Genomic DNA, 25,518 nt, shown 5'->3' on the forward strand with positions numbered 1-25,518 from the left:
AATGATTTTATAGTTTAGTTTCTTGTACATTAACTAGGTCCAGCTAGGATATTTTACCAACATATCAAAAGAGGACACACATCACATTTTAAAACTTGCGTCATTGGTTCGATGTTGTGCCTGGCAATTACTACGTTATTCCTCACCAAGAGAGGAGTAAAAGTATTCAGGCTGCAAATCACCCCATTATGAATACTGCATCATATAATAAAATCAACTACCACCTACACCAATCTCCTATAACAGGAAGCAAAAATTCAAGAGGTGAAGTTCTTGATCCAAAAATCAAACCTTGGATTTCAATGAATTTCTCCATTATTACAATTATCATAGTCAAATCACCAACGTTTTAGTGTATAAATAGCCTCAATAACTTTCAAAAGGAATACTGGTTAGGTGAAACAAAATATTATAATGTACCAACCTCACTGCTAAGAGCTGTGAACTTGCACAGGGAAATGATAAGGTTGTCAAACACGTCGCTTAGACCATAATGAGCTGAGATCATTGCACATTTTCTGAATATGGGAAAAAGAAAAATGATCAGTGCACAGAAAGATAAATCAGTTCTTTATGTTTAACCTTGTTCAGGGGTAAAACAAAGCTTGGAGTATGATTTGATCATATTAAAAGGTAGACACTCCAAATGGTCAAACTTAGTTTGCAATGAAACTAACTTTTACAGAGGCACAATAGAGAGCATTCTTTCTGGTTGTATCACAGCTTGGTATGGCTCCTGCTCTGCCAAAGACCACAAGAAACTACAAAGGGTCACGAATGTAGCCCAATCCATCACGCAGGCCAGCCTCCCATCCATTGACTCTGTCTACGCTTCCCGCTGCCTCAGTAAAGCAGCCAGCATAATTAAGGTCCCCATGCATCCTGGCCATTCTCGCTTCCACCTTCTTCAGTCGGGCAAAAGACACAAACGTCTGACGTCACAAACCAACTGATACAAGAGCAGCTTCTTCCCTGCTGCCATCAGACTTTTGAATGGACCTACCTTGCACTAAAGTTGATCTTTCGCTACACCCTAGCTATGACTGTAACACTACATTCTGCATTCTCTTGTTTCCTTCTCTATGAAGAGTATGCTTTGTCTGTATAGCGCACAAGAAACAATATCTTTCATTATATACTAATACGTGACAATAATAAATCAAAAAGAGTTATTGATGATACCAAGCATGAGGTGAAGCAGAGTGTTTCATCTTCTAGAAGTGCTCCTTCTTATGCATATAAGTACTACTTACGCACTTTGAACAATATGAATTCTTGCTCTATTAGAGATTCTTCCTTTATTATCATGCATTACTTTTAAGGCATAAGCATCTAGATTAGTATTCCAAAACTTTTACCTGAAACCGGATATTGCTTTCTGTATTATAGTTTCATCTAAGCTCTTGTCGAAAACATAGGAAAGTGCAGCAATGGTGGGACCCCAAGTCATGGTGAATAGGTCGTGGTCGTAACTTCCAGGAGGTACATGGAGGAAAATGCCTTCTGATGAGTTCCCACGATTCAAAAGTACGTTCCATATGTAGTTCTCCTTCACAAAACCCGTTTGTTCCTCTGGCATCACAATTTCATCGTTTCTGTAGTAAAAGGATGAAAATTATTTCTGTATTGTATTAACTCATGTAGCACCCCAAGGAAGTCAGGGCACATTTGACTCTGTAAATAATAAGTAATTTTCGATTAGCCTATTTTCCTATGTTTATATCTGCAATGCTGAAATAATTATTCCCACCAAATTTGGTAAAGGTTTCACTGGGGGCAGGGTGAGTTACAGAGAGGTTTATTTTCCAATTTATATACTGTGTATCAGAATGTGGTATGATCAACGTTCATCTGAACCAAAAAGGATCCACAAATCAGAAGGAGGAACAGCGAACATGACTATAAAAATTAAAGTGACTGCAAAAATAAGAAACACCAATTAAAACAAAATTCAGTTGCCACATTCTGAATATCCTTCTGTAACCTTCAAATCCTTTTACAACTGTTCTTAATCTATTAGTTAGGTGTTGTAATCAACATTAACGAACAACAGGGAATCTATCGAGATAAGATTTGTAAAACGTTGGCATTTCATTGGATAAATGTTTCACCCGCTGTTATACTGAGCCAGAAAGGCCAAGAATTTTCCAGTTTCAATCAATGGAGTGCATTCACATCAGGCATCAGCTCTTTGATAAAAATCAGTCAAGCAAACCTATTACATTGCATTATGAATGGACCAAAGTGATTCTGAAAAAAGTGGTAACAATCCTAGAGCCCCCAAAAAAAGAATTTAACATGTTCTGTAACCAGTAACTGGTCATTAAGTCTATATTCTTGATTTGTAAGGGGGTCAAAGGTTACAGGGAAAAGAAGAGAGAATGGAGTTGAGAAACATGTCAGTCACGATTGAATGGCAGAGCAGACTCGATGGAACAAATGGCCTAATTCTGCTCCCATGCCTCATGGTCTTTTGCTGTTTTTGATGGGGGGTGGGGGGGGGGGGTTCTTTTAGCGTTATCTAGTGTTTTTTCCAACCTGTCAGTAGTTATTTGCAGTTAGCTCATACAGTCCAAGTATCCCACTTAAGAACTCTCAATCTTCGGTTATAACACTAGGTCTCGCTAAATATATAACCTGTGTGTCCCTACAAGAGCAGCTAAAGTTAGAAATTAATTCATTGGATGCAAAATGCACGAGATGCTTTGAGGATTTGATAAGTTGCTATATAAATACTTAGCTCTTCCTTCTGAGTTAATTTTAGCAATATAAAATTTCCCGTGAGTCAACGCCTCTCTCATTAATCGCTGTAGGTGATGTAGATTAAAAAGTTTCCAATACGAAATGAAAAAGTAAAATAGCTTCAATAATTACTAAGTGCGTGTGTTCCAAGATTAAAACCATCTGAGGCATAGAACATCCTGCATCGCAGGCACTTTGAGCTCTTAATCTTTAAAGTAATCAACAGCTAGCATTGTACTAAATTACATCAAGAATACTTTCCTTGCCATTTTTCTGGAATCTCTGGCAAGTTCTTCCTTTCCCAAAACATTATGTTCATTTATAAACATTGAAGTATCGAAATGTACAGACGTGTTTGAACCATGTAGCACACATGACCAAGGTGAAATAACTCCCATGATAGGAAGGTAACAATATAAATAGCTTGCAAACATCTGACTGGCTTTTCCAACAGCGTTAATACAACTCAGTTCTATTTTTGAAATCACACCACAGTTACCCACGTTTATGAGGAACATATGAACTAGACTAAGTACCAGTAGCCAAATATTGCTTTATGTTATGTGGTTACTCACGCTCATGCGGTGGTCTTTCATTTATTAGCTGGTGATTTGTCCTTGAAATGAATTAAATGCATTTTCTGCATTTCTGAAATAGGTCACCGCCAGGTTCACTCTCACTAACTGTGGTCGAGCTGCCTTGAAAGGCGACACTTCATCCTTCTCACCCTTGTAAGCTGCTATTAGCTATAGAAATGCTTTTTCCTTAGGTTTACAAGATTAGGAGTGGCATGCACAGTCAGATGCTCTTTCCGAGGGTAGAAAAGTACTAGGGGACGCCGGTTTAAGGTGCATAGGGAAAAGTTTAGAGGAGATGGGCAAGGCGAGTTTTTTTTTACACAAAGGGTAGTGAATGTCTGGAGTGTGCTGCCCGTGGAGGTGGAGGGAGCAGGTATGATAGCGCCATTTAAAGGGGCAACTGGATGAATACATGAATAGGATGGGAATGGAAGGATAGGGGCTCAATAAGTGCATACGGTTTTCGTTTAGGCAGGCATCATAATCGGCACAGGCTTGGAGGGCCAAAGAACCTGTCCCTGTGCAGTACTGTTCTTTGTTCTCCTTACAAAGGGAGTTACTTTATAACATTACACCAACAGTTCACAGTGGATAACAGCAAGTAGTACAGCACTTGAGATCAATAAATCAGGAAATCTGAAGCTTGATTTCTATTCTTTGCCTTACGCTTCCAAAGACCTGACAAGTTGCTAAATAATGCATTTTTTTGCCATCTTATTTTAGCCAAGGAGTTGAGCAGAGTATAATCTCCTCAGAATTGTGGAGATAGAGGTACCTGACTCACTCAGTACTGTGCAGCCCTCGGGAAGGTCCTAACTGAAGGATAGCGGAAGGGCTAGGAACAGGAGCTCAATCTGGGGTGTATCAGCTAACAAGCCATCAAACCACACTGAAGAATCTTAAAATTTAAATCTGCACTGGGCATGGGAAGAGAGAACTAGTCCAATTTGGAGCAATTAACTGATACTGGCACACAGTGACAGAACCTGAAGCTGCAAACACCTCTGGTCTCTACATCCAATTATCAGACAGCAGATACCCTGTCTCCAATATACAGCAATGGAAATGACACCCATTTCAAACATGCCCCAGTAACCATAACTATTCTGTCTCTACCTGAACTGCAAAGCTGTTGGCCTTCTAAGGAAAAGATTGTGAAAGGAAGAGAGATTGTGAGAGAGAGGAAGAGTGTGAGAGAGAGGAAGAGTGTGAGATGGGAATAAAAGGAAGCAACAAAAAAAAGAGCAATTGAAGTGCATTCACAGACATCAGTTCAGGATGAAATAATTTCTCATTCACTTTCACCGCAAAATTCGAAGGGGACATTTTGCTTGTTACAACTTGCCCGCTTCAACTGACCCAACGGGCCTCTTCTTCACTGTTTGATTCTAAATAATCCACAACTTCCTGTGATAAGTGATACTCCTGTATAATTCTCTCTGAAATATTTACCTAAATTCAGTCTGTTTAAATATGATGGTTAGTAAGGAATCAATGAGCGTTAGCCACTGAAATCTCTATTAATTACCCTCCATCCAATAAATTTCAGCTATCACTTAAAAATTGATGAAAAGAATAGTGAAGTTTATTTATTAGTCACAAGTAGGCTTACATTAACGCTGCAGTGAAGTAACTGAAAATTCCCTAGTCTCCAATTCCAGCGCCTGTTCAGTTATGCTGAGGGAGAATTTAGCAAGGTCAGTGCACCTAACCACCACGTCCTTCAGACAGTGAGAGGAAACTGAAGCACTTGGAGGAAACCCACGCAGACACGGGGAAAATGTGCAAACTCCACACAGACAGTGACCGAAGCCGGGAATCGAACCTGGGTCCCTGGTGCTGTGAGGTAGCAGTGCTAACCATTGTGTCACCGTGAATATACCCATAGGGTACAGCTCACTTGTAGATTGTGGTTAAGATCTTAAAGTAAGGCAATTAAACCTTGACTAGAAGTAGAAGCTTTTAGTGGAACAAACTCACTTGATTGCATTATAGATGTCCTCCAGCATATCTTGGTCAAAATCTTTTGAGCCATTGACTCCTTTCAAATTCTTTTTGAATTGCTGCAACAGAAAAATAAAAAGTAACAAAAATATGACCAAAAATTCTTTACATCGTAGTTGATAATGCCACTGCTTACCCACATCAATGTTAAATAAGGAGGGGTGGATAAGGCACAGCAAAATTCTCGTAAAGTCATCTTAATGTAGTAACATTGAAAATATATTACCCAAAATCCTCACTATAAACAACATGAAGGACAGGTGCAGACCTTGTATACAGCTGAGCTTTCAGTTAATTAAAATTATTTCATGGAACAGATCAAGCAGACGATCTGATGAAACACTGCACCATTTAAGTATGTAAAAAGATTTAAAAGCTTATGTTTCAGTGAACGAGTGTAATTACTTTAGGTTTTATCAAAGACATCTTTCACTTGTGATGTCTAGAGGTAGATTTCAGCGTTAATTACTGCAACATTGGTAAAATTGAAACTTTCTTCAGCTATCCGTTGGGATATGATATTATTTAATAAAGTTAACGATCTTACAGAATGATCAGCAGCAATTTCAATCTGTACAGAGCTCAGAACGGTCATCAAGACACATTTCTTCAAAAGTTTAAATAGCTGTTTTTTAATTGGGAAAAGATTGTCAACTAATCACACAACAAACATTGTGAGGAAGTAAATCCTTGAAAAACTAAGCCTTTTTCAAGTACTATAGCACAAAAAAAATCAATTGGGCTTTCCTGTTTTTTTTTGTACATGACTCCAGGGTTGCAATAGTAAACAGCTGTTTGAATTTATGCTGATCTGGACTATGTGGCAATCAACTCCAAAAGGTGCAAATGGTGTTGTCACCGCAGCACCTGACAGAACCCTAACTTGCATTCTAGCCAATCGTAGTTGTACCAGTTCAAAGTCAGAAGGTAGTGGAGAGAGCCCACAAGGGTTCCAACACCACATTCAGGCTGGCAATTCCACAACAGTACTGCACTGTTCATCAATGATCACCTTTAGGGATGAGATGTTAAACCAAAGCCCCAGCTGTGCGATCAGACCACACAACATTATTCAAAGAACAAGAGGTGATTGGTCCAGTGTCCTGGCCCACATTGCTCTCTTAACCAATACTAGCTTGCCCAATTATCACTCACTGTTTGTGGGAATCTTGATCCACACAAATTGGTTGCCATACATGCAGACAAACCAATGGCTAAAAAAGGTAATTCACTGGCTACAAAGACAATGCCACATTCTGAGTGTTTTAAAAGGCGTTATATTGCAGTTTTTCTTCTTGAAGAAGCTAGCACCCAAATGTATTGAACTGATACATAAGTTAGAAGCAGGGTTACTTGCATCTCTTAAGTGCAGTGGAATCTAGAAATCAAAAAATAAACAAACACATTGCAATATGTAATCGCCTTTCAACTAGAAAAAAACTATTCGGGACAGCCACATGATGGCGTTATGGTCCAACGCCAACTGCTCCATAAGCACAGCAACTGACGGGAACAAATTATAACCAAGTTACTTAATGTACAAAAAGTAGGTGGCAATGAGTGTTAAGATTTTTCTCAAATTTTAATTAAGCATCACGTCTGTGGGGAAATTCGATGTTCTCCTTTTCTCAACTAACGACAGCAACTTAAAATTGACAAAAATCAGGTGGACAGATTGTGTATTCTAAAATCAACTAGCTCAGCCGTTAAATATACAAAATGAATTAGGTCAGAACACAATGCTCCAAAGTAAATGAAAAATCACAAACAATATATCTCGTACGGTAGTGAAATTCAATTTTCAGTCATCATTTAAGTCCAGACAGAATCTTTTGTTAATGTCTACCGGTCTTTGCATTCTTCACAAAACAGTAATACGATGCCGTTAACTTGCTTTAAGTTCCTATTACCAATTAATCTGTCGATAGGGCAACAGTTCCCACTCCTGCTTTCAGCCGATGGTCTTACGCAGAACACCCTGGAAACAAATTACACCTGGGCTCAAAGGGCCCGATCCTATGTGACTAAATGAAAACAGCAAGTACTGCAGTTGTGGAGTTTGCATGTTTGCCACCATCTGCGAAGAGGCGACAGGCAGTGGATATAATTATCCTTTCTCCAGAAAGAAAAGGTTTCTTGATAATTGAGCTACCATTTTATTTCCAAAGTTTAATTCTTTCATTTTATCATAACAACCAATTTAACTCACGGAAACAGACTGCAATGTAATAGCAAATGTCCCAAAAAAAATTCTCTCTGATTCTAACTCACTATGATGCATTCTGGATCTAACCAAGGCAGTCCTGTGCTATTTAAAATTCACAGCAAAAACAGAAAATGCTGGAAAATCTCAGAAGGTCTGACAGCATTTGTTGGGAACTGATAAAGGGTCATCCAGACTCAAAACGTGAGCTCTATTTTCTCGAAACAGATGCTGTTAGACATGCTGAGATTTTCCAGCATTTTCTGTTCTTGTTTCAGATTCCAGCATCCGCAGTAATTTGCTTCAACCTGTGGTATTATTAATATTTATGTCAAAAACATCAACAAAAAAATTTTAAAAATAATCTTTTCACAGAACATAAACTGCTATGAATAATGAGTGTGTGGAGAGGATCGGTTTCAGAATGAAGCATGACAGTGCAAGCATTTGATGGGCAGAATGGCCTCCCTCAGTGATGGAATGTTTGTATGACTCTGTAGCAGTGCTTAAGTATGATGATATAATTATCATGACGGTGCCTTATAGCCCCAAATTCCTCATGGGCATTTTGAACTTTTTTTTTAAGGAAGACTTGTGGTTTTTAAAAGAAATACAAAGTAAAGCCTGGTTAAATTGGCTCCTTTTAAAAGGTAAGTACATTTAAACTTGGAACGGTATCCATGGGGGAAGGAAGCCCTTTTAAACTACGGAGTGGGGGAGGTGATGGGGTTTGAATGAAAAGGGGCAGCCAGCTAAATCCTCCTTGCCTGAGAGCATAATAAAATCAGGATGTGAAGATGCCAGCGTTGGACTGGGATAGGCACAGTAAGAAGTCTCACAACAGCAGGTTAAAGTCCAACAGGTTTATTTGGTAGCACAAGCTTTCAGAGCACTGCTCCTTCATCAGGGGAGAAATCTTCCACAAAAAAGGCACCACTCACCTAACAAAAGAACAACACTCTGAAAGCTTGTGATACCAAATAAACCTGTTGGACTTTAACCTGCTGTTGTGAGACTTCTTACTGTAACAAAATCAGGGTAGCATTTGGGATATTAACAAACTAGGAGACCTCATCCAGGGAGCAATTGTAACAATAACATGGCTCTAGTTTCACAAATGCTTAAGGAGGCAGCATCCAATGGGTTTCTGCCCTCACTACGTCCACAGTTCGCAGGTTTACTTGGGGAGATCTAGCTGGAAAGCCTTTCCTGGGTTCCAGACTTTCTCATATCCGATTGTCTTGTCAACAACAAAACGTGACCTTTGTATCTCTTGGAGATGATTAACATTTGCAGAAATAATTTACCAATAAGGTCTTTAATCCCACTCACCTCTGATGTCATTGGCACATTTTGCTTACGAACATTGTGGTTGTGTTGGTCTGTATTGAGCATGATTACAGCATAGGCAAGTGCAAAGCAGGCATCATTGTTTGAAAACGGTGTACCATTAATTTTCTGAAAAAAGGAAGGGGCAAATTCAGAAATCTCCCACAAGGAAAAAGACAACCTGTTGAAAAGGATGTTTTTCAGCTAAAATGAACAGGCATGCGATATTTTAATACACATAGCTGCGATTTGCTTCCAGTTAGTCAACATTCTCTATTTCATCCATCACCAGCCCACCAAAAACTCGCTGCCAATAACTGTGAAGATACTTGCTTGATGGCAAATTGACTGGAATCAAATGCAGCAATAGATAAAAAAATGCTAAACTAAACAATATTCTGTTCAATTTATACAACAAAGTGAGCAATTCATTGTTACTTTTACCCAATAAACAATTAACCAGGTCAAATTGAATATTTCTGGTTTTCAATGGAACACTGCAGCAGACTGAGGACAGAAACATGAGCCTGACAGCAAGGTGATGCATTGAAATGCCAAGCAGCGGGGAGGTTGGGAGTTATGCTTGTGGGCTGAATGAAGGTATCCTGCAAAGCAGTCACCCATTTTGTTTCCCCTGTATATACATTGAAAGCAGTGTTACAAAATACTAAGTTGGAAGTAGTACAAGTAAATCACTGCTTCATCTGGAAGGAGCTTTACTGCTATTGTCACATTCTGCTATTTTGCTTTCAAACAGCACTGACCTTTATTCTGCTATTAAAATCTACCCCTAGGCCAAAGATTTTTTTCTTTATTACCATCATGCCAATTGTTCTATGACATTTTTGTAATTTAGTGTCCCTTCATCTAACCTATCCCTGACCTTATCCCTTTTTGCTTCAACCGACCTTCTCCTTTTTCACCCCACAAAACTCATCACATTTTTGCTGTGTCATATTGAACTTGAAATGTTAACTCTACTTTTCTCTCTCCACAGATGATGCCAATCCTGCTGAGTTTTTCCAGAACTTTCTGGTTTTTATTTCAGATCTCTAACATCCCACAATATTTTACTTTTATTACATGGATGTGGCTGATACTGCTAAGGATCAAACATATATCCCTTAAGGCTATTGCCAACAAATCAGTTGAACAATTTGTACAATGGGTATCTATCAGCCGTCATTTCAGAAGGTACACCAACAATACAAATATTGGGGTAAACAAAGTCTCTGAAATGCTGATTATATCTACCAGCAATTACCTCACAATTTTGCTCTTCTTTCAGACGATCTTCATAAAACAGGCATCAATAAAAAACTAGCTATGAGAATTAAGTTTGTAGGATACATACATGCCAGTGATCAGTGAAGACTTCCAATAATCTGTGAATGACAGGAGCTTCACCAGGGAGTCTGAAGGCTTCTAGATAGGAGCGCAATGCTTCATCAATTCTCAAGCCTTGGAAAGTAAATGTCCTAGTATTTAAACAACAACACAAGTCTGTAATTGTAGCTTCTTTAGTGTGGTAGCCTTTACAGTAGAACACAATACAATCCAAACATTCTTTCATGTGACCAAGATATAAAAATTTAAAATATCACCTGGAAGTTAGGCCCACAAGAAAATCTTTGGTGACTTGGGGGAAAACAAAAATTTTTATTTTGGATCTTACCGATTGTAATGAGTGCACACATGGCACAGCTACCTGTCCTCTCACTCTGAGGATCCAAAAGCCAAGTCTATAGTGGACAAACATTATTGATTCCATCTGGCACCTGTTTCTCTACTCGCATAATGAACTTATAAGCTAGCCATAATTCTATGAGAACGCAAAATTAAATCTTTTTAAATGCAACTATTGGGTAAGGATAAGCAAATTAATGATCTGCACAGGTTTGATATAGGGTTAACTTAATTCATATGGCAGAAGTAGCAAAAGGAATAGGTGTACTATTTTCACCATTTCAAAATTAAAACAGGAGAGAATTAAGATAATATAATGGGACTTTCAATATAGAGAACTTCTCCATGTAGTTGACTCTTAAGTCAAAGTCAAATTTTCTGAAATTAAATTTTCAAGCACTGAATTTTCATTTTGCTGTTATTCCATTCTTTAATTTTAAGTATTAGACAAATCAATTTGTCAACACAAAACACCACTCAATCTGAGGTCAAAGCCTCCTCACTAGAGGTATCCTTAACGTCACTCTTGTACTTCAATTCCATACAGATCCAACTTTTAAAGTTACCTCTTACATCAAAGAGGTATTCCCCTGCTGAGGGCTTGTCAGAAACTGGTTATTGCTGAATGCCACATGGGAATCACGAGTTGCAGTGTGAAATCTTCTACCTCTTTATACAAATAATACAACGCTGTTTGTAACAGCAGGCAGCCTTGGGAAATTCAACGAATATTTCAACATTAATATATAATTACTCCTTTCCTTAGGATGCATAGGGTGAATAAACTGTGGTCTCGATGAAACAAGTTCATCTGTGCACAAAAAGTCAATGTCTCAAAACTACATAATTCTTGAATGAAGCACAGCTCTTTGGTGCACATCTACCAAAGAAAACTTGTTTCTGTACTAGGGGAAAAAAATTGAGAAAATTTGGCTGGGCAACCAGCTGCATCCAAGGACTTAAAATGCATGACGCATTCACATTAATCAGCAGTGTTGGTGAAATATAATTCTCTCCAATGGACAACATGTTAGTAATCATTGTCAATACACCAAAAATAAATTGAAAACAATTAATAGCATTTACCTCAATTAATTACCCGAGTAGAGAAACAGGTGCCAGATGGAATCAATGATAAAAACAAATTACTGTGGATGCCAAAATCTGAAAATAGAAAAGAAAACACTGGAAAATCTCAGCAGGTCTGGCAGCAGCTGTACGGAGAGGAAAGAGCTGACGTGTCCAATCTAGATAATCTTCGTCAAAGGGTTATCTGGATTTGAAAAATCAGCTCTTTTTCCTCCTTATCAATGCTGCCAGACCTGCTGAGATTTTCCAGCATTCTGTCTTTTGGAATTAATGATGTTTGTCCACCACTGTAAACTTTGCTATTGGATTCTCAAAGTGAGAGGACAAGTAGTCGTGCTATGTGTGCACTCATTACAATCGGTAATATCCAAAACAAAGACAATTTTTTTTCTCCCCAAGTTTCCAGGTAATGCTCACATTTTCTACAGGATACTCATTATATATGGAACTACATAAAAGTCAACAAATTTTCAAAAGAAGTTTCAATACCCAACAAAACTGTCCAGGAGTTCCATACTTTTCCGATCACTGATAAACTCGCCAATCATTTTTTTGTCCAGTCGCGGATTTTCCCTGAGCCACTGAGCTACTTCGCTGTTGTCCATGGGAGATGCGAGCAGCCCCTTCTCCTGAAGAAACTGAATGCCTTTTTTTGGTTTCTGGTTGAATTGCTCCGTTCCAGTAATAAGCAACTTAAGGAAGGAAAACAAAAAAATTAATTTCTCAAGTATATAAATGCACTTTTTCCCCAAACTACATCCTTTTTCCTGGTGTAGTTCTGAGTTTGACACAAGCAGCCAGAACTGACACTTCCTCACTAGTCCTGCTCTCCAATCAGAGGAAGAATTTTACTGCACATTTTCACAGAATCCTACCATGCAGAAGGAGGCCATTTGGCCCATCAACTCTGCATCGAACACAGTCCCACTCAAGCACTTTCCCAATATCCCATGTATTTACTTTAGCTAGCCCCCCAGCGCTAAGGAGCAATTTAGCATGGCTAATCCACCTAATCAACACATCTTTGGACTGTGGGGGGAAACTGGAGCACCTAGAGGAAACCCACACAGACACGGGGAGAATGTGCAGGCTCCACACATTCAGTGACCCAAGCTGAGAATCAAACCCGGGTCCCTGGCACTGAAACAGTAGTGCTAACCACTGTGCTACTGTGCTGTGCACACTGTACAGTGCCACTTTGCTCCACCTTTATCCAGTCCTTTGCCTCCTTTCCCTCTGCCAGACATGATTCTTCACTCAGGTCACTGCACTATGATGGATTTGGTGAATTTGAATGCTACTGAAATGTTTCAGGAATGGGCCCGCATTTCAGTATTAAAAACTTAAAATAAATCCACAGGGCACTTCCTTATCATTCCATTTTGTAATATCACTGGCCATCTTCTCAAGCTGAACTAACTTGTCTTCAGAAGAGTACCAGTCAGCTATGTAAAGGATAGTAATACAACTCTAAAACATTGCCAAATTGCAACAGAATCTACAGTTAAAGTTTGGACATGATAGGAAGGAGATACTAGATTGGATGACCTGTTAGTTGTCGTAACACAAGCCTGCCAATGGTGGCTGAATGGAAGAGGTTTGTATTGGAAGCCAGAGTTCAGAGATGTGGAGAATGTGTGGGAGTATAAAAGTATGGCTGGAGTTGAATAAGGTGCTGAGGAGGAAATGGTCATGAAAAAATTTAATCATTTTGTGCTTATTCATTTAATGCTCAATTTTCTGAATGAATTATGGAGGAGGAAATTCCTCCAAATAACAGAATCTTTGCAGGAGGGATTAATGCAGATAGCATCATCAGGATGTAGAAAGAAGAAACCAATCCACACCTCACGGGTGTTGCACTTATTTAAGCAACTACATCTCTAGCTGTACTTTGTATCAATGTTAGTATACAACATCTCATGGTCAAAGCAGTAGCAAGTTGTGGGGAGGGGAAATAAGAGAAGAAACTGTTAAACATGAAGTAGAAATTGGCAATTACTCAAACAAAATTAATGCTTCACTCTTGCTTTCATGGCATAACTAAATTTCTAATGAATGTTCGCAATTTTATAAATCTCTTACCTTCTTCTTACTTTTAATCTCAGATAGCTCTTGAGGACTTGGTAGGAGAGAAGAAAATCGAGTTGGTTTCTTGACAGCCCTCTTTTCTACTGTAAACGAACATATCAGAGCTCAAAATCTTACGCTAACATTGAAAACATGACCACATATAAACAACAAAGAAAAGTACAGAATAGAAACCGGCCCTCTAAGAATGTGACGATCATGATGCCAATAACAATCGCTCATCTTAACACTTAAATTCTGACCATAAATATATTCAGTCCATAACAGGAAAAAAATAATTAATAAGTCAAAGAATGCAAAGAAACTTATCTGCAGGAGAATAAAGTTCACTTGTGAGCAAATCTTAATTCTAAAAAATATTTTACTAAAAGCTTCAAAGTAAAACATCTCACTAACACAAAGGTGAATTTATTTTTTGCAACAATCTCATTCCCAAAAGGAGCCACAGGTAACTGCTCTGATAGCAATCATTCTCAATGTACCTAGATGAGACAAAGTGGTTTCCACAAAAATAATCTCCTTGGCCATGAGAGGAGAACAATTGGCATTTTTAATCTAATACTTCAACACAGGCTCTGATGGATGATCCTTGGGAGTAGTAACTATAAGCACATTTTTGTCTTTGCATATCTTAAGAAGAATGTGCTGGCCTTGGAAAGGGTCCAGAGAAGATTCACAAGAATGATCCCTGGAATGAAGAGCTTGTCATATGAGGAACAGTTGAGGATTCTGGGTCTGTACTTGTTGAGAGTTTAGAAGGATGAGAAGGGATCTTATTGAAATTTACAGGATACTTCTAGGCCTGGATAGAATGGATGTGGAGAAGATGTTTCCACTAGAACTAGAAGGCACAACCTCAGGCTAAAGGGACGATCCTTTAAAAACAGAGATGAGGAGAAATTTCTTCAGCCAGAGTGATGAATCTGTAGAACTCTTTGCTGCAGAAGGCTGTGGAGGCCAAGACATTGGGTGCCTTTAAGACAGAGATGGATAGGTTCTTGATTAATAAGGGGATCAGGGATTATGAGGAAAAGGTAGGAGAATGGGATTGAGAAAAGTATCAACCATGATTGAATGAGAAAGCAGATTTGATAGGAGCAGAATTAGGCTGCTCGGCCTATGTCTTATGGATCACAGATACTGCAAACAAATGCAGCATCTTCATTACACCTTGATGGAAATGTTGGCTAACTCAGAAGGGCAACACAAAAACCTGGGGACTTGCCTGCCCCAGACATCCAAATGTGCCACTATCTTAGAAGGACCATTCCTTACTTTCTAAATCAAAGTCCAAAAGGCAGGAAAGAAACTTGGGTCTGACACACAACTCAGTTATTCAGCCAACTGTTCTGTGCTAAAGTTAATTACAACTTTACCCCAGCATTTCACTTAAAATTATTGCATTTGTATCACACAAGTTGCATCTTGACCACATCATTATAATAAGGAAAGTTACAAGAAAAGCTATCAATAAGATCTCGCCAGCGCTTTGACACTTGTATTTTGTCTGGGGCCACGCTTGAATTTTGCTACAAGTTCTTCACAGCAGAAGCCAAGAAAGGGTCAAAAGTTCAGATGGGTTAACTGTTTCAGTGCTGTACTCATTGAGTCATATGATTTTAGACCTTTGACAATGATTTCTGAACAAGCTGGATACTCTCTACTTGAAGCTTTACCTGTTCCACCTTCCTCTGCAACCTGTCGTCCTAGCTTCATTTTCTGTGCCATAAGATGGCCACTGGTTGGGAGGTGAGGTAGCGAGGTTTCAGCATCCAAAGGAGCTGAGCTGCCACTAGTCCCTGATTTTTCAATACCTGCCAAGGAAGTGAAAAGATTTGGATTAACATAAATGAATTTTACAGCCTCAGGATGCTCCAAAGCACTTAAAGTCATGATGTGGAGTTGCTGGCATTGGACTGGGCTAGGCACAGCAATTAGTCTCACAACACCAGCTTAAAGATCAAAAGGTTTATTTGGTAGCACAGGCTTTCGGAGCATTTGGAGGTGAAGTGAAGAATTTGGGTTCACAAGCAGGACATATACAGACACAACTCAATTACAAGATAATGGATGGAATGAGAGTCTTTCAAGTCTTTACAGATGTAGACAATGTGAGTTAAGAGAGGGTTCAGTACAGGTTAAAGAGGTGTGAATTGTTTCCAGCCAGGACAATTAGTGAGATTTTGCAAGCCCAAGTCGTGGGGGGTTACAGATAGTGTGACTGTTGGACTTTAACCTGGTGTTGTGAGACTACTTACTGCACTTTACAAACAAAGGCATACTTTAAAATGTAGTCACTGTCATAACGTAGGAAATGTGGCAGCCAATTGATGCACAGCAAGCTCCCACAATCAGCAATGTGACAACGACAAGATAATTTATTTACTGATATTGATGGAGAGATTATTGGCGTGGTCACCAGACAGGAGGATGCCTCTTCTTCAAAATAATGTCATGCAACTCGTTACATTTAACCCAGATGAAATCAGGGTCTCAGTTTATCCGTTCACAACCAATGGTACCGCATTGGAACATCAGCCTAGATTATTTACTCAAGACTCAGCAGAGCAAATAGAATCAAAGACCTTCTGTCTCTGCGGCAGGAGAGCTACCCACTATATCACGACGGAGGAGGTATCACTGCTACCAGTCATAGCATGGCCGAGGGTGTATCACAGAATGCATATGGTACAGAACCAACTATTTTATTTCAATATGCAAAAGGCCAAAATTAAATGTTAAATTCAATACAATTTCCTCGAAAAAAACTGCAGGTATCTCCATGACCTGATCCTCTCACAAGCCCTGCTATAATTTCCAGAACATAGACTCAGTCTCAAATCACTCACTATTGCCAGGTAGGACTTTTAGTACATGATTCAAAGCAGTCACATTGCAGATAACTTAAAGATCAAGTATAAAGGCTTGGTAATCTGCCAAAAAAGGACCATATGGATATTATTTTACCAACAAAATTCTTCCTACTTCTGAAGTAGTTTTTTTGTATCAAACATTGCAGTGTATGGCTACAAACTTCTAACATATTAGCAAATAAAGGAATGAACCTTTTGTCTGTAACTCAGTCATTCCAAAATGTTTTGTAAGTGCTGCAGAAGTTTGACTTTGAGAACACCTAAGCAGGGGGTGGAACAAAGATGATTATCTTTTGTCTTTGCAGAAAGATGATTATCTTTTGTCTTTGTAGAATTGCTGTCGCTCATTAGAAACATGAGCTATGTATTTTCCCTTAATCCAGCTCCACAAAAGAAAAGATGGCAGGCAGTGCAACACAAACTGAGCGCTCCTACACAAGCAGTGAATCTTCATCCAGCAACAGATCTCCAGAACAATGGCAACAACAAAATGCATGTAGGGTTAAAACGGCCATCATCATAGAAACTGTTTTTTAGGTTGCATAAACTTTGAAAACTAATCAATGTTTGATAGATATCCTCACAGACCCTCAAAAAATTAGATGCTGTGAATATGAGAGTAGTTCATTTTCACAGCCATGAAGCTGGTTTCTCTTGTGCTCTGTTCCAAGGGAGAGTAGAGGTGCATTCCACAATCCTGCTTATGTTTACATCCAATTTTGCTCAGCCTTTGCATTAATATTTATCTAAGGCTTGCCCTCTAATCCTTAAACACAAGTTGATGACATACAGGTGTCACTATTACATTGACATAAACCAGTAATAAAAATTCCAAACCCTAACTTAAGGGCCCTACTAAACTGTCCAAGGTGCAACATAATGGATAACTGCTGAAACCCAATAAAAATGCACCTGTAAATTGATGACATGTTGCATGCAGGAATAATTGAGTTTATAAAATGCAGAGTAATGTTGTCTCTTCTCAACTGGTGTGTGCAAGGATAGTGACCATCTTTCAGTGAACTGAGAGACAGCAACTCAGACTTAGAGCAAGGGTTGGCAACCTTAATAACAGGAGCTAATTTTAAAAGGTTTTGTCTAAAGGTTTAATCAAAAGCACAATATCTTAAGAGCCAAAATGCAGTCACTCAAAATGTCAATAATAATGAAAAGCAAATCAAAGACAAATTTTCAGCAACATTTTAAAAACTTTTACAAAAACATTTTAATCTAATACTTTCTTACAGGTACGATGTTAAAGACACAGGTTGCTGACCCTGATCCAGACGGTTCCAATAATTGGATTCTATCCAAATTCAGTGCTGTCTATTTAAAGTTACTCAAAAAAGAATCATGCTTGCACTCCCTACTGATGTCATTGTGATGCAATGCTGCATTCATGATACTTTCATTCATACAGCACTGCCCACAGTTTAATACCCCAAGTGTTCGGTGCTGGGGCCTCAGCTTTTTACCATTTATATAGATAATCTGGAGGAGGGAACCGAGTGTAGGGTGTCGAAATTTGCAGATGACACCAAGATTGGGGGAACGGCAAATTGTGCGGAGAGTGTGGAGAGTCTGCAGAAGGATCTAGATAGGCTGGGCGAATGGGCCAGGAAATGGCAAATGGAATTTAATGTTGGCAAGTGTGAGGTGGTCCACTTTGGTAGGAAGAATGGTAGGAAGGACTATTACTTACGTGGCGAAAAACTGCAGCAGGCGACGGTGCAGAGGGACCTCGGGGTCCTTGTGCATGAGTCGCAAAAACCCAGCTTGCAGGTGCAGCAGGTGGTCAGGAAGGCGAATGGGATGCTGGTCTTCATAGCGAAGGGGATTGAATATAAAAGTAGGGAGGTCTCGCTGCAGCTGTATAGGGCATTGGTGAGGCCGCAGCTGGAGTACTGTGTGCAGTTTTGGGCACCGCACCTGCACAAAGATATTTTGGCCTTGGAGGGAGTGCAGAGGAGGTTTACTAGGCTGATACCGGAGTTGAGGGGGTTGAGCTATGAGGAGAGGCTGAATAAACTAGGCTTGTACTCGTTAAGAGTTTAGAAGAATGAGGGGAGATCTCATTGAGACGTATAAGATGATGAATGGGATGGATAGGATAGAGGTGGAGAGACTCTTCCCGCTCAAAAAAGACAGTAGGACTAGGGGGCACAGCCTCAAGATAAAGGGGGGGGGCGTTTTAGAACAGAGTTGAGGAGGAACTTCTTCACTCAAAGGGTGGTGAATCTCTGGAATTCTCTACCCGTTGAAGTGGTGGAGGCTGCCTCGCTAAATATTTTCAAGAAGCGGGTTGATGGGTTTTTGATAAGAGAGGGGATTAAGGGTTATGGGGAGAGGGCCGGAAAGTGGAACTGAGCCACGACAGATCAGCCATGATTTTATTGAATGGCGGGGCAGGCTCGAAGGGCCAGATGGCCTACTCCTGCTCCTATTTCTTACGTTCTTATGTTCTTATTAAGTGGGATTTGTACTGACTAAAATTGCCAACAAAGAATATAGTCAGTTGCCTTCCATCAGTAAATCAAGACTAGTGATACAGGAAATATCCTGAGCTTTCTTTAAACGTTCTAACTGCATCTTATTTGCAGAATACATTGACTCCTTCCAGATTGCAGTCAATATCTGTCCTGAATAAGCTTGAAGTGGTGTTAGAGCTGATAATGTAACTCAGTCACCAACTGAGCAAGTTCACTGGCTCTAAACAGCTGTGTCTGGGCTAAAACAGCTGGAACTCACCTTTGCCACATGACAGAATTACTATCAACTATTTGAATGTGTGTTGCAAAGCAAAATGCTATCAGCTACTAAGTGAAAAGAGCATTGAATTATTGTTCATTGATTTCTGCAGGATAGAAGGAAACCATTCGTGTTTATGTCTACTCTTTGAAAGAGCTAACCAACCATTCTAAATCTCCTGCTCCAATACCACCACCCTTCGTTTCTTTCCCCCTTCAGGTATACTTCCATCTCCCTTTTAGAAGTTATTATTGAATCTGATTCCACCATCCTTTCAGGTAGTGTTCCAGATTATTACAACTCAAATGCTGACAACTTTGATTTGGTCCTTGGAAGTAAACAATAGGATAATGTATTCCATTAAAATTTTGATACTTTATCAAAATTAATTGCCAGTATGCTATGTAGCCTATGCTCAGCTGCAAAGTAAAAAGCAAACCAATACATTTCAAATGATACTATGATAGAAAGATGTCCCAAATTGATTTCTTCTGTTGTGAATACCTTTTCCTCTATTCGTTCATTGGATCTGGGCATTGCTGGCTGGGCCAGCATTTGTTGTCCGTTTCTAATTGCCTTTGAACTGAATGGCTTGTTAGGCCATTTCAGAGGACAGTTGAGAGTCAACCACATTGTTGTGGATCTGCAGTCACATGTAGGTCAGAGATCAGGTAAGGATGGCAGATCTCCTTCCCGAAAGGACATTAGTGAACCAGATGAGCTTTTACAAGTCAACAATGGTTTCATGGTTGTCATTGAAATTTTAATTGTTTTTTTTCCCAACCAGGGTCCCCAGACCATTACACTGGGCCTCTGGATTATTTGTGCAATGACAATACGACAATTCTACCACCTCCCCTCTAATACAAATGAGTATGCATTATTGCCATCTACCAGTGGAGCCATCATTAACCTTGTCAAAAACATGACAACTGTTCTGGTAGAACTAGCCTATCTGAGAATGTCCAGTGGAACTATTTCTTACCATTTGTGATGTCTTTGCTGTCATTCATTTCTATTATGGTAGTGCTTCCGTCTCTTTTGTCCTGTTGTAGGGTATTATTGAGAACCTGGGCTTGGCAATGAGCCTCAGTGCTGTCAATAACTGTTAACAAAGCCTCAAGTGACAACAAGTGAGTGGTGTACAGTTGTCCAGAAACAGGAAAAGCATTCTACAAAAAGAACCAAAGAAGAAGCTCAGTAAAACTGGCAGGGCGGATGCAAACATTCTAAGAGAAACAGATTTTTATCAATAATTCAGTGAGGATAGATAATATCCTTCTACACTTTGCTTAGAGGATAGTAAATTTAGAGGACAAACTTGCATCTAAACAGAAAGCAGGGTGAAAACAGTTTTGCATATAAAGTAGATACTTCATGTCATAAAGTCCTGAACAGCAGGAATAATCACACTAACTCTCACAGATAACCTTGTAGCCAAACATTTTAATTATGTGGTTTAACAACTAATTCAGATTAAATTGTGTGCTTCCCATGAATGGAACACACCAGAGTGGTTACATAACAGATTTTCTAAAGCCCACTTACATTTCCTCAGTTTTAGAATTGTTCCAGTATTACTATGTTAAATTACTACACTCAATTTCTTAATACAGCTCTTCACTTTGATAAAGACCAATAAATAAAAAAGTTGAAAGAAAGATCCTACATTTGGAAGGATCAAAGATTTCCTGGAGCCTGTTTACCTTGGAAAGGAGTTTGGTGAGATCCTCAAACAGGTTACAGCAGTAGAAGTCACAATCAAAGTTGATGTATAGTTCTGTGGCAAAGCTTGGGATTCGCCACAGTTGAACTAATGCTTCCAAAGCCACCTCCTTCATTTCATATGGCATTTTCGGATTCTCCGAAGTGACTAATTCCATTAGCTTTTTCAAATACATCTAGATAAGGGGAAACACAAATTTTGTATGTATAATGCCTGTCACAATTTCCTAAACCACAATGAACTCATATCAGACCTACAGGTGACTTCTACCAGCAAGATACAGTTCCAATTGCAGTTGTAAAATCTTGCAACAGTACAAGTGCAAAAGGACAACAGAAAATTTGAAAAATACCAATTCTTAATTCAGTTTGGAATAGCTTACCCACCACTGTTATAACTTCTGATTTAAACATTACAAGTCAACGAAAATGAAGCACTGCCTTGGAAGGTAAATCCTTTTGAACTAATCTGTATTCTCTGCATTACTTACAAACAGGCCAGCTGCGAGATTAAATCATGATCCCATGCAAAATATAATGCAACTCAAGGTCTTTGCTGTTAATAGACATATAACAACATGGTTAATTGGAAATAGCTTGGGAGTTTAAATTCTCACAAACAAAATGCGTCTTGAAATCATAAATACTTTCTGCCTGCAGAAGGCAACTTTAAAAAGTAGCTCTATTGATAAAGCATTAAAGATATTTTTCTAGCTCGTTTACCAATTCAAGCCATCATCTCCACCACTGTAAAAGAACAGTAGTTATTGGGCAGGGTACGTAAAGGTCGCCTAATCCGCAAGGCCTGTTTTGGAACCTGGCTATAGTTGAAAATTACGCCGATTATTGTAAAGATCCATTTTATGTATACCTGATTATTCTGAATTGACACCTCTTCAGGTCTAGTGCACGTACTATAGAACATAGAACATTACAGCGCAGAACAGGCCCTTCGGCCCACGATGTTGCGCCGACCAGTTACAAAAACAATGACCCACTAGCCTATACCAATCCCTTTTCGTCCATAAACCTATCCAGAGATCTCTTAAACGCCCCCAAACTAGACGCATTTACAACTGCAGCAGGCAGGGCATTCCAATCCCTCACCACCCGCTGGGTAAAGAACCTACCCCTGACATCCGTCCTGTAGCTACCCCCCCTTAATTTAAAGCCATGCCCCCTCGTGCTAGCTTTCTCCATCCGAGGAAAAAGGCTATCACTATCCACCCTATCTAAACCTCTAATCATCTTATATGTTTCAATAAGATCCCCTCTTAGCCGCCTTCTTTCCAACGAAAACAACCCTAAATCCCTCAGTCTCTCCTCATAGGACCTCCCCACCATACCAGGCACCATCCTAGTAAACCTCCTCTGCACCCTCTCCAACGCCTCCACATCCTTCTTGTAATGCGGGGACCAGAACTGCACACAGTACTCCAAGTGCGGCCGCACTAGAGTAGTGTACAGTTGCAACATTACACTGCGACTCCTAAATTCAATCCCCCTACCAATAAACGCCAAGACACCGTACGCCTTCTTAACAACCTTATCTACTTGATTCCCAACTTTCAGGGATCTATGTACACACACACCTAGATCCCTCTGTTCATCCACACTATTCAAAGTCCTCCCGTTAGCCCTATACTCGACACATCTGTTGCTCCTACCAAAGTGAATTACCTCACACTTCTCCGCATTAAATTCCATCCGCCACCTCTCGGCCCAGCTCTGCAACCTATCTAAGTCTCCCTGCAGACTATGACACCCTTCCTCACAATCTACCACACCTCCAATTTTGGTGTCATCAGCAAATTTACTAATCCACCCAACTATACCCTCATCCAGATCATTAATAAAAATTACAAACAACAGTGGCCCCAAAACAGATCCCTGAGGCACACCACTCGTAACTGTACTCCATGATGAATATTTACCATCCACCACCACCCTCTGTCTCCTATCTGATAGCCAATTCCTGATCCAACTTCCTAGATTACCCACAATCCCATACATCTGCATTTTCTGCAGAAGCCTACCATGGCTTATTTCTATGATGCCTTATTTCTGCTAGTCATGATATAATTCTATGAAAATGAAGATTCTGCAACTTTTTCAGTGTTTAAATAACAAAAGGAAACATGAGAGAATTCCTGATTTCAAAAAGCATTTTAGATCTCCATATCAAGATTAAACTAGGATTAGGATCATTATCGTGGTCAATTGCCACGAAGGCGAATGCACATGAAGCAGGTTCTACTGACGGAGATTACGCCATTTGAATTCAATTCTACCCACCTCAAGTTGAAACTTCAGATGTTCCCTCATACTTTCAAATAAAAGGAAGCACAGCCGGAGAGATGTGGCATACAAATTAAGGCGTTCCACAATTAACAGCTGAAAAATAAACAATACAAAAACACAGTTGGCCAATATCCTCAAATGCAAAGTCACTAGTCCAAAAAAACTGATGAAAGAACAAATTTCAGGGCGATATGGTGGCACAGTGGTTAGCACTGCTGCTCGCAGCACCAGGAACCTGGATTCAATTCTGGCCTCAGGTCATTGTGTGGAGTTTGCACATTCTTCCTGTGTCTGCATGGGTTTCTTCTGGGTGCTCCAGTTTCCTCCCATGCTTTAAAGATGTGCGGGTTAGGTTGACTGGCCATGATAAATTGCCCCTTAGTGTCAGGGGGATTAGGAGGATAAATGTGTGGGGATGTGGAGATAGGACTTGTGTGGGATTGTTGTTGGTGCAGACTTGATATGCCAAATGGCCTTCTTCTATGCTGTAGATTTTATGATTCTATGAAATTCTTACCTGAAAAAGGTGCCGACAGAGTTCATCTTTAACAAGACCAAGCAAAGATGTATAGTTAGCAATGTGCGCTGATTCCAGTGCTATAGTAAGCAACTGCAAACCCATATGAATCATTACATCAGAATTGTGGCGGTCATGTGGATTGGTGAGGGATATAAGGAACCGGAATAGCTCTCGTATACAAGGCAAGCCATATGGAACCAGAGCTGCACCTGAAAGAGATATACTCAAACATTTGTATGTATTACATAAAACAAACAGTACACAAACAGTTGTTTAGCCAACTTGGTCTCCTTCCGTTTATGTACCATATATACTCAATCTCGGGTAAAAACTGCCCCCCACTTAAGATTGAGAGAGAGAGAACAATTTAATTGATAGTGAATGCGACGCTAAATAAAGCATTTCACAAATTAGCATTGTGGGGTAAAAACAAAATTACTGCAAATGCTGGAATCTGAAGCCAAAAGAGAAAAACGCTGGAAAATCTCAGCAGGTCTGGCAGCATCTGTAAGGACAGAAAAAAGCTAACGTTTTGAGTCCAGATGACCCTTTGTCAAATCCCAATGCGGCATTGCGTGGTGCCTATTCTCATTTCATTTTTAAGTTCCAGCATTAAATTTCCTAAAGGTAGGCTAAATCTTTTACACAATAGTATTTTCAGCTGTCATTGTAGAGCTTACAAATTTTAAGTTAAACATCAAAGGATTTGGGTATTCGATGTAACAGTTGCGTCAAAGTCATATTTAGTTTTTTTATTCAACTTAGCGTTAACGAATAGGCTCTGCGTATCTAAATTATAAAAAATATTTTTAAAAATCTGAATGAACCAGGCCAATTAACATACATGACACACTAATATTGCAAGAAATTTTAAACTGCAAATTAGATTTAGAGTTAAAATTAGTACCAATCATTCTATCACCATTTTGCACATTGTACAGGATATATGAATATGCATACAAACCTTCCTTCTGTGTTGACTGTGTAAACCTAACCCCACGAGGGTTAACATAGTCCATGTCATGTACTTCGTGGATTGAAGCAGTATCAGACGTTTCTGTGAGAGAGTCTCGGTCTTCTAATACTTCTGGAATAGATTCCACTGATGTCGATTGGGCTGTCTCTTCCTTGGGTAAAAAGCCTTCCACTCTTCCACCCTTCTAAGAAAATAGCAAGCTTCAGGTTAATTCATCTGTATGGTATTACATGTGGTTTTAAGTACTTTCTCATGACACAGCTCCAAACAAGGCTCAAACTTTCACTGTGGTTAATCTTGATGAGCTTATTTAGTTTTTAAAACACATTTAGCCACTATTCATCTACCAGCTCTTTGCTGGGAAATACTCAAATTAGATAACAGTCAAGAATAAATTGGAAAAAAAAGTTTGATACAACCATAAGATCCATGCCCAGAGGGCACAGGCTTGGCCTCAGAAGAGGAATAACGAGATGGTTCAGAATAACTACTTCACACAAGGTGATTATACAGAGCAGGCTACTCAAAAAGACAATCAAGGAGGATAGAAGTGGTAAACTGCAGGTACTTGTTCAAAAATGAAACCAAGTTTAAAGAAACAAACCACAGTATGGCATATTTGGAAGAATTGGTTCTGTTATTTCTTACAGCAG

The 25,518-nt window shown here is 39.4% G+C and overlaps 1 protein-coding gene across 12 annotated transcripts in view; it reads right to left on the reverse strand.

The window, feature by feature from the left end:
* The window catches only part of gbf1 (golgi brefeldin A resistant guanine nucleotide exchange factor 1), a 200,419-nt gene that overhangs the window by 36,356 nt on the left and 138,545 nt on the right, over positions 1-25,518 (reverse strand). For 7 of the 12 annotated variants that reach the window (XM_080215882.1, XM_080215881.1, XM_080215878.1 and 4 more), the window contains 13 exons: positions 24,854-25,049; positions 23,887-24,098; positions 23,364-23,462; positions 21,050-21,244; positions 20,329-20,515; positions 15,399-15,536; positions 13,717-13,805; positions 12,121-12,323; positions 10,211-10,334; positions 8,860-8,985; positions 5,301-5,383; positions 1,359-1,595; positions 425-518 (listed from right to left, as the gene is read on the reverse strand). In XM_080215882.1, coding sequence (XP_080072008.1) covers positions 425-518; positions 1,359-1,595; positions 5,301-5,383; positions 8,860-8,985; positions 10,211-10,334; positions 12,121-12,323; positions 13,717-13,805; positions 15,399-15,536; positions 20,329-20,515; positions 21,050-21,244; positions 23,364-23,462; positions 23,887-24,098; positions 24,854-25,049 — 1,983 coding nt within the window. The remainder of the gene's footprint in view (positions 1-424; positions 519-1,358; positions 1,596-5,300; positions 5,384-8,859; positions 8,986-10,210; positions 10,335-12,120; positions 12,324-13,716; positions 13,806-15,398; positions 15,537-20,328; positions 20,516-21,049; positions 21,245-23,363; positions 23,463-23,886; positions 24,099-24,853; positions 25,050-25,518) is intronic. The other 5 variants (XM_080215884.1, XM_080215883.1, XM_080215875.1 and 2 more) reach the window with 2 other exon arrangements.

This window comes from Carcharhinus amblyrhynchos, chromosome 31 (assembly GCF_965287045.1).
Source record: "Carcharhinus amblyrhynchos chromosome 31, sCarAmb.v2.hapA, whole genome shotgun sequence".
Classification (NCBI taxonomy): Eukaryota; Metazoa; Chordata; class Chondrichthyes; order Carcharhiniformes; family Carcharhinidae; genus Carcharhinus; species Carcharhinus amblyrhynchos.